At 34.6% G+C, this 9,763-nt stretch overlaps 1 protein-coding gene across 1 annotated transcript; it reads right to left on the bottom strand.

Moving 5' to 3' along the window:
• Positions 1 to 1,879: 1,879 nt before the first annotated feature.
• Positions 1,880 to 9,505, bottom strand: LOC141637960 (uncharacterized). Its single transcript, XM_074447387.1, has 10 exons — positions 9,115 to 9,505; positions 8,815 to 8,865; positions 5,637 to 5,753; positions 4,294 to 4,794; positions 3,656 to 4,098; positions 3,295 to 3,394; positions 3,039 to 3,098; positions 2,612 to 2,701; positions 2,408 to 2,515; positions 1,880 to 2,332 (listed from the first exon to the last, which is right to left on the bottom strand). The coding sequence occupies exons 1-10, from the start codon at positions 9,460 to 9,462 to the stop codon at positions 2,006 to 2,008; spliced, it is 2,145 nt and encodes a 714-aa protein (XP_074303488.1). The 5' UTR covers positions 9,463 to 9,505; the 3' UTR covers positions 1,880 to 2,005.
• Between the last annotated feature and the right edge of the window lie 258 nt (positions 9,506 to 9,763).

The raw sequence follows: 9,763 nt of genomic DNA, 5'->3' as shown, positions 1-9,763 counted from the left end.
GGTACTTCTTTCTGTTGCAGCATCCAGGGATTGGCCCATTTACCAGTTGGATATAAATAATGCGTTCCTTCATGGTTATCTAGATGAAGAAATATATATGCATCCTCCTGCTGGTTACCACAAAGGCAATCCTGGCGAGTTTTGCAAATTAAAACGTTCTCTCTATGGCTTAAAGCAAGCCTCTCGTCAATGGAACATTGAGCTCACAAAGTTGCTTATTTCCAAGGATTTTACACAGTCCAAAAATGATTATTCTCTCTTCATCAAGGACATGGATTCTTCTCTTGTCATTGTTCTTGCCTATGTTGATGATCTTCTGATCACAGGCAATAATCCTTACCTTATTCAAGACCTCAAGCACTCTCTTGATAAAGCATTTACAATCAAGGACCTTGGGTTGATTCGTTATTTTTTGGGATTAGAAATTATCAGATCATCTGCTGCCTTGCTTGTCAACCAACGCAAGTATGTTCTTGATATTCTTAAAGATACATGTATGGACAATTGCAAGCCTGCTTCATTCCCTCTCCCTCGTGGCCTTCACCTTTCTACTGATGAAGGTGAGCTAATCACTGAACCTGAGATTTACAGACGTCTGGTGGGGAAGTTATTATATCTCAACCTCACTCGTCCTGATCTATCCTATTGTGTTCAACATCTCAGCTAATTTCTCAGTGCTCCTAGACTTCCACATTTGCAGGCTGCTCTCCATGTAGTACGCTATCTCAAAGGGACAATTGATGCAAATTATTCTATCCCGTGACATGATCTCGATCGAGATCTTACCGTGACGCAGATCGGGCACTTGTCGGTTCAAAGGCCGTGTCTCTCACAAAGCTATTGCGTTTTTCTTGGCCAATCTCTTGTTTCTTGGAAAACCAAGAAACAAAAGACGGTGTCTAAATCTTCTGCTGAATCCGAGTATAGATCTATGTCATACACTGCCAGTGAACTTGTCTGGTTACACTCATTGCTTCATGATTTTCGAGTTGATTCTCCTCTCCCCATTCAGCTCAACTGCGACAACAAAGCTGCACAGCACATCGCAGCTAATCCCGTCTTCCATGAACGAACCAAGCACCTCACTATGGATTGTCATTATGTTCGGGAAAAAGTTCAGGAAGGTTTTATTTCCACAGCACATGTGTCTTCAAGCATGCAATTAGCTGATCTTATGACGAAACCGTTGGGTCAACAGCAGCATTTTTTCCTTGCTTCCAAGTTGGGATTGCACTTCCTTCCGTCTTCCTGCAATGCCAACTTGAGGGGTGGCTATGAGAAGGATGATTCTCCTATTCATGATTCACCTAAGACAGAGGCCTTGAACTCAAAGCATAAACCCAGACACAAGGCAAAAGCCCAACGAAAACAGAGCATGACTGATTCCGCAGGATGAAGCTGATATTCAAGAAGGGAGTTTGTTAATAAGTTTGTTGGAAGGTTGTTAGAACTTCCGTAATTTCAGGAATCGGTTAGGAAAGTTGTTAGTAGATATTTTCAGAAACTTCTAGTAGATCATTTGTATATAAATAGGATGTATCATTCCATTTCTAAGTTAAGCAATACAGAATACACAATTCTATTTACTCTTGTGTTCAATACAGTTACAATACATCCTAACCAATTCTCTTTCATTTTCAAGAGCTTAAAGCTTTCATTAATGGCGATTTCATGCCAGAGATTCCATGTTTTAACATTTTGTGCCTAAACAAAATGACAACAATTGACCAGGACGGAGGGTGTACTTTGTTTGTTAGCTAAGTCATCTAGTAGGTTAAATGTAAATCCCTCCATATATAAAGGCATCATCCTGGTACAGTGGTACACTCATATTATTCAATAAGTAATACAAAACTCTCATGCAATAGCCGCAAGTTGAGCAGTGCACTTTCCTCATTGCCTTTTGCATCATCTAAACATTACACATACACTCAGTATTTGCTTTCATGGCTCAGAGTATAACTCTCAAGTCTCAACCCAAAAAAAACAAAAACAAAAAACAAAGTCATACTTGTAGTAGATACTGAAACTCAAATTGAAATGACAATGTCTCAACATTATTAGCAGGTTGTGACAAAATCCTACCACTATTACTTGCGACCCCTCGAAAACAATCGACAATCGATTTTCTGAGTGAACCAGAGGTGGGTAATTGTTGACAAACCCAATGTACTAAGGAATCCATGTCGTTTGCAAAATCAACCATGTTTTCAATCAGTAACTCCGGCAACCAAATCTTCTTTGAACTAGTTACCGATATTGATGCTAGTAGGTATTCCAATTTTGATTTTTCTAGCTCTGATGTTACTCCCTCTGCTGTGTATATTCTCACCTGAACAACACATTTTATTACTTAAAATGAGTAGCCGGGAAAAAACCCGTATTGAAGAGCGAGTATTAGACTTACAGCAGGAGATGATCGGGTTCCATAGCATAAGCCGAAAATGACATTTGAATTTACTGATTTCAGCCCGTATTGTTCATGAATGATTGCTTCCTTGGTATCCATTTCAACCTTTGCAGCGCAACCAAAATATCACGGTCAAGTCATATTTTACGTCGTAGTGGTTGATTGGGTCGGTTTTAAGGAAGTATATGCACAGGAAATTACCTGTTTTGTGGTTGATTGGGTCGGTTTCCTCAAGATACAACGTTCTATGGCTTGCGCATTCACAATCTTCCCTCCTACGTTAAGAGTTGCCTAGATCCAAATGAAGATTATAATATACTCGTATTAAACAAGAAATGAAGTATCTAGTATGTACATGGATCAAGCTAAGAGGACTACCTTCTTGAAAATTCGGAACAAATTAAAGAAATTCTCATCTCTAATCAATAAATGTATCAACAATAAGTCAATAAGTACCCATGATAGACTATATAAGTTGCTTAGACCTGTTTCATGCCTTCGAGGCTGCGACCTTCTCATATGAGAATTTGTATAACGTATAAATGGGTTGAGTTTTTCGTAGTAATTTAGGTAACAAATGACTTTGGCAAGATAATTTAGGTGACAAATCGTGTATAGACGATGATACCTTGTTCAGCAAATTGATCAGCTTATCTGGGCTAGTAGGCACACCAAACTTGAGATATCCCTATGTGAATGTTTCAACAATTCAAATTAGTTACCTAAAAACATAACAAATAATACTCCCTCGATCCCTGTCAATAGTTACATTGCTTGAAATATCAAGGGGAATTTGAAACAATGATAACTATTGACTAAGACGGAGGAAGGACTGGAGTATGATCATTAATAAAATAGTACATTGAAGGAATGGTATGACTTACATGCATTATGCAAGCATTGTATATATTCATCCAAAACGCAAGCTTATGCTGTTCGGTCAAGGATCGAAGGTCCACCTTCTGAAGACTGCTAAGTAAGCCCCTACACCGGTAGTGAAACTATGAGTCGAGAAACGCATCCAATCACTACAAGAAAACCTGTTAAAGGCGTCTAAAGTAGGCGAATGTAAGACCAGTCGCCAATTTGGCGACAGAAAAAAAAACGGGCGACTGAAAACAGTCGCCAGATTGGCGACTGTAGAATCTTATCCCAAAATCCGTATGAAATCCTTTGCCAACTGCATAATATCCAAATTGGCGACGAATATTTCACAATTAGAAAACCGAGACATAGTTCACTTACCTTAACTTCTGAAACAAAGAGATTGAGCTAGGATGAGAAACAAACTTAGGTTCCAAAGAACTTGACGAAAAGACAACAAGATTCTTATAAGGACCAATGTCTCTTCTAACAGCCCCTTCTATATCAAAAACACCATACGGGTCTTGCTGTTTCGACTCCTTGTTAAGTACTAAACTTGTTGATAAATTCACCCCTGCTTCTTTTCTGAAACTCACTGCAGTATAATTTAAGGATCTTGATACTGGTCCTGATTTCTCGATCTCACTTTGCCTTGATGTTCGTATTAGTCTCACATATAGCAGGATTATTGTCTTCATTATGTTTTCAGATAGCTTGTTTGGTTGCCATTTTGTTCCGCTACTCATCTCTTCCATTTTTGTTTGTCCCGGTAAGGCTTTTCTGGCTTGATCTGCTCGGAATTCTGTACTGCTCCTTTCTTGTGGCTACACCAGAGATCGTAAATTATACTTTAGTACTATTCAGCTGAATAGAGCTGAATTGAACTAAACTTTTCAGCTGAATGAAGCTGAATTGAACTGAACTGAACAGAATCGAGCTGAACATCACTAGTATATATATATATATAGTCAAGTACTAATCATGAATAAATGATAGAAACGAAAGAAGTAGAAGTTTACCTTAGGAGTGGGATGTCTAAAATCACGTAAAGGCGAAGCTGGAGGATGTCTAAACTCTCGCATTGGTGAAGCTGAAGGCTTGAGCATCCCACTGCTCTTAGCAATGATAACCCTGTCATTAATTCCACTTTCTTTGCGGTTCTCTAAAGTGGAAGACGAGTTACCTAGAGTACTAGTCGAGCTTTGGGTTCCAATCTTGTGATTACTGATGGTGAAATCATTGAGACTATAGCCGCCGCCATTGATGGCTTTGCTAATGAAATGCAAAGCCTTGTTATCATAAGAAGGCAGTTGTTCTAGTTGATCATTAGTCTCATCATGTGGGTTGGGTTTGGAAGTACTTGCATTTCGTAATTTTGAAATCGTTGCGAGTTGTTTTGTTGCTAATTTTTGTGTAGCTTCATGCTCACTTTTAGTGTCATTTTGAATCTTTTGTATTTGGGTTTCAAGCCTAGCAATCTCATCTTCAACCATTACTAGCTCAGACAATACCTCTTTCATCTGGAATATACCAACATCACCAATATCATTAGCTTAATGCAAAAAAAACAAAGTTTGTGACGGGTCAAGTCTCAAGTATTATTAAGTCAAACATATCAATCTAAATATAAAATTAATTTCATTTTGATCAATATTTGATCAATCAATATTAAACTTAATAATTGTCGGTTCATCAATTTAATTGGGTCGGTATCGGGTCGATCAATATCGGGACCGGTCTGGGTCGGGTTCGGATCACTGATCATCGAGTCATGTCGGATTACGGATCGTCATCAAGTCGGGTCGGTTTCGGATCACTAATCATCGGGTCATCTCGGGTTACGAGTTGTCGTCGGGTCTGGTCGATTTCGAGTTGTAATATTCTCGGGTTCTGTCAGGTCGGGTTTGCTCACGTTCGAGTCGGGTCAAACTTGACAACTCTAGGTGTACCTAAAAATTTGTCTAAGAATTTAGCCAAATGACATAACAAAACTACAAAAGAACAACTTTTACTAAAAAAACGAGATTTGTGACGGACAGTTTGCGATAAAAAAAAAAGTTTTAAGTTGCACAAATAAGCTTGCAATGAAAAGTCAAATCACTAGCAATGCAGATATCATGCAATGGATAATCCGTTGTTATCTGTCGCAGAAAAAATGGCTCTTTGACCAAAATTATTGATTTATTGGCATGGCGCTATTAGTGTTCTATTATAAATTCCTATTTATTTGAGTTTTATTGATTTTGATTTGACCTGTTATAACGGGTTATCTGTCGCAAATTGTGTATGCGACGGCCAACCCGTAACAAAAACTTCTTTTGCGACAAATTGGCACAATGAAAGTTTGTGAGTGCGTGGGTACCTTAGGAGGAAGATAATTAGGGAGAGTAAATTCCATGCCAGGTTTTCGATTATACGCTTGTTGCATGATTTCACGTATCTTCTCTTCATGGCTAAGCATTCTTTCCAGCACTGATACCTACAATTAATTAATTCATTTAATTACTCGTAATGTACAAGCAAATCAGCAAAGAATGTTCTGTTTGATTATTAATTCCATGCCTTAGCTAGTTAGTTATATTGTCCCTACTCCATTAACTATCGCTCTCTCCATCAAATGACATTATCCCATAATTATAAAATCCCGATTTTATTGATATGAATCCTTCGATTTTATTCATACTTGTAAAATCTTACAATCCTACTCATTTTAAAATTTCTAGAGTTATGATCATAATACGATCTTACGATCCGCTTATACGAAAAAAAATAAGTATACATTTTTATATAATGGCATTACGGAACCCGAATTTCGTGTAACTAGCTAGTAGAAACACACTAATATAGTACTGTATAATGTTATTAAAACCATAATAACTAGTTTAGATCTCATACAAATACACGGTTTTTTTAGATTGTAAGTATGTAGAGAAATTTGCATTTAACAATTAAACTTTACCTCTAATATTATAGTTTACAATTATTAATAATTAAAAATTACATTCTCTCTCTCTCTCTAAAAACTTTCTCTAAAAAAACCCTAGCCTCCATCATATTATATAGGGGGCTTCCATCGATCATCAATCGATCGATGGTAAGCCCCAAAATTGTTTCAAATTTCAATCAATAATATGCATATTTATCTTTTATTCAATAAAAGTCTCCCTTTTGGGGAGAATCGTTTTTCTGTCCCTTATTTCGGGGTTTTTCCATTTATTCATGGGGTTAGTTTCATCAGTAATATGGTCAAGAGTAGTTCGTTGATGGTTTGCAGCGTGTTCTTTCAAAGGGTAAAAGTGATTTGTCAACAATCTTTGGAACCAGTCAGAGATAAATTTTATCTCATAAATCAAACGAATGATCCCCTCAAAAGCTACATGAAGATAGCGATAATAGGACGAGCCGAATTGTCAGATGCTGTTTTGAGATCCCTAGTTTATAAGAAAATTATTTTTCTTTGGTTTCCATTAGATTTGTTTTCGATTATAATTATTCTTTGTAAGTGCCGTATGACGTTCTATTAATGAATTGTTCTTTTCTCTCTAAAAAAAAAATTACATTAATATCTATTTTCGTGTTGTATTAAGAGGTAAAATAATGATTAATATTAAGAGGTAAAATTCACATTAACTTGTTAAATTTAACGTTGTAGTCTACATTTGTTAAATATTAAATACATTTTTTATAAAAAAAAATGATGATAAATGAGTATTAGTAAAATATTTAGTAGTTTGACCGTATATGATATAATAACGTCACATGTAAAATGTATGGCAGATCAAAATAATTGGTAGAATACTTTATTCACATATTGACACACAAGAGTTAAAGAGTATATGTAAAGCCCAACATTTATATAGAATATCCAAAAATTTTAGGCCCAATTTGTAGGATAATTATTTAAGCGGGAAAATCCCTACATTCACCAATTCTTTTAGTAGAATTGGGGATGGGGATTGTTAATATTTTGTTGATAAATATTATTAATAAATAAGTATTTTAATCTTTAAATATTTGTTTTTTACCAAATAAAAAACTACTATATTTAATAAATTTTTAGGATTATATAATCCAATCTCTTATTTACTAAATGAATAAGCGAAACTCCAACTTTTTCCGCCTAAAACATATTTCCTAGAATAGTGCTTGTTATTTTTATCATATGCTATAGGTGTGAACGTGATAAGTTATAAATGGATATAATCTTTTGTATTTAAATATATATAACATTTAATATTTCATTCTACGCAAATTTATCTCCGATCTTTTTAGGATAAAGAAATTCTTTTTTTAAAGAACTTATTGATAAAAATTTGTTGACTTTTTATGATAAGAAGTTGCGGCTAAAAAATATAGTATTAGTAAATATTTGTTAAAATTCATTGACTTTTTATGATAAAAATTTGCAGCTAAAAATATGTTATTAGTAAATATTTGTACATTAACATCATTAATTTCTCAGTAAAAAAAAAACACTCATTTTATTACTTCTTACGGTTTAAAATTTTATTTATTTCTCTAATCAAAATACATTAAGGAGAAACATGAAAAATAAGTGAACTGTCAATTTAAATTTTATAAATAATACACTAAAAAGCAAAACTCTATAAATACCATGGATATATTGCACGGGGTCTATATTAGTAACTCTATAAATACCGCGAATTCATTGTGCGGGATCTAAACTAGTTCTACCTATTAATTATACTATATCTACTTCGTTGATCCAAAGTATAATTTGAATCCTAATAACATTGATTGTTTCCATTCTTTTTCAAATCCCTTTTTTATATACAAAAGGGCCTAAGAAATTTTTTTGAGTATATTTGACATACAAGTTGATTGTGTTATTTTTATGGAAAACTATCAATATAGATCAAAAGGAAAATTGTCCAAAGGTAGATTTTGCATATCAGGGTGAAAAAAGATTGAATTCTATAGTAAGAATTGAACCTTTAATAAAATAAATTTAGTATATCGGGTAATTTTATTACGCACCACCAAAATATACGTCAATTTATTGACATACCATAATGTTAAATTATATGGAGAGTCGGGTATCACACTATCACCCGCCTAAAGTAACAATATACGCGCATTTAATACAGAATAATGATATAATATCATCGGATAGTACTATATTGAAATTTAGTATAACCTGATAATGGCGATATCTTATTTAATTGTCCATCAATCAATATAGTACATCACAAGATACAACAACGTACTCACATTCAAGAAATCTAGTCGTACAATAGTTTCGTTCTCATGCACTTAAAATTAAATGACCATAACCAAAAGTTGTACGTGGAAATCGTGGATGGAGAGCACACAAGTCGTTCTGTTTATTAATCAAAATTAAATCATTCAAACAGGAAAAAAGATTTCACAAATTCTTAAAAGAGACTATAAAAATTCGTTATCATTTTAATTTAATTTTTTCTTTTTTTTGTTACTTTTAAACGGTTTCTCAGGAAACTTATTCGAAAAAATTTAATACACAAATAACAAAATTTATAACTACATGATTTAGAAAATACCTCTCTTTGCAACTCTTCTCTTATCCGTTGACCACCATAATTTTTCTTTCCCTACATATATATATACACACCATAAAAACATTATATACATACCTAAATTACACCACAACACAAATTTACGTATAAGATTGTCGATTTTTTGTTTAATAAGGAGTGGTGGAGGGAGGGGTTAGCAGGAGCGCTCGTCCCTATTGAAATCGTCCCCCTAATAGCAAATTCTAAACCCGCCACTGCTAATAATGCGATCATTCATTAATAAATGTTTGTGATAAAAACCGAAAAACATATAAAAAAAAATACCATGTCGAGCGGCCCTCTAAGTTGCTCATTAGCCGCGGTGGTTGCCATGGGAGACGTAGAATCAAAAGAAATTTGCTTGTTCTTGTTGATGCCAAATTTCTTAGGCCAAGTTCCGAAACAGGTGCAATAAACGTCGACGACACGACGAGAAAAGGGTTCAACTGTTGTTTTAGTTGTTGGTGGTGGTGTTGGTGTTGGTGTTGGTGTTGGTGTATGATTAAGTAGTTGTAGATTATTAACACCTTGAGATTGAAGTTTAAATGATCTTTGAGAAGATGAAAAGGAGCTTTCAGTAATTTCACTTATTCTCTTGTTGTTTGAGGTTAACTGTCTAAGTTGGTGGGACATTTTTTGTGTGTAAGTAGTTGAGATGAAAAAAAATAAAAAAATAAAATAAAATAAATAAACATGGCGTAGCTTGCACTTGTAGTTTGGCAAATTGGCAGTTATATCTTGGCTGTGTTTTTTTCCTTTTTATTTTTATTTTTCCTATTTTGGTGGATAATTCATGTTTTATTATTTGTTTGAGTACAATAATCAATCTTGGGAAAATGCACGTGGTGCCCTTGAACTTTCGATTTTTGCCCGAAATACCCAATTTTTTGTTCCGGAAAACTTAAAGAGGCTATAACCCGTGTTTACGAGCTCA

Source organism: Silene latifolia, unplaced genomic scaffold (assembly GCF_048544455.1).
Source record: "Silene latifolia isolate original U9 population unplaced genomic scaffold, ASM4854445v1 scaffold_159, whole genome shotgun sequence".
Taxonomy (NCBI): Eukaryota; Viridiplantae; Streptophyta; class Magnoliopsida; order Caryophyllales; family Caryophyllaceae; genus Silene; species Silene latifolia.
The sequence above is the reverse complement of the archived record's forward strand: the minus strand, read 5'-3'. Positions and strand labels throughout refer to the sequence as shown.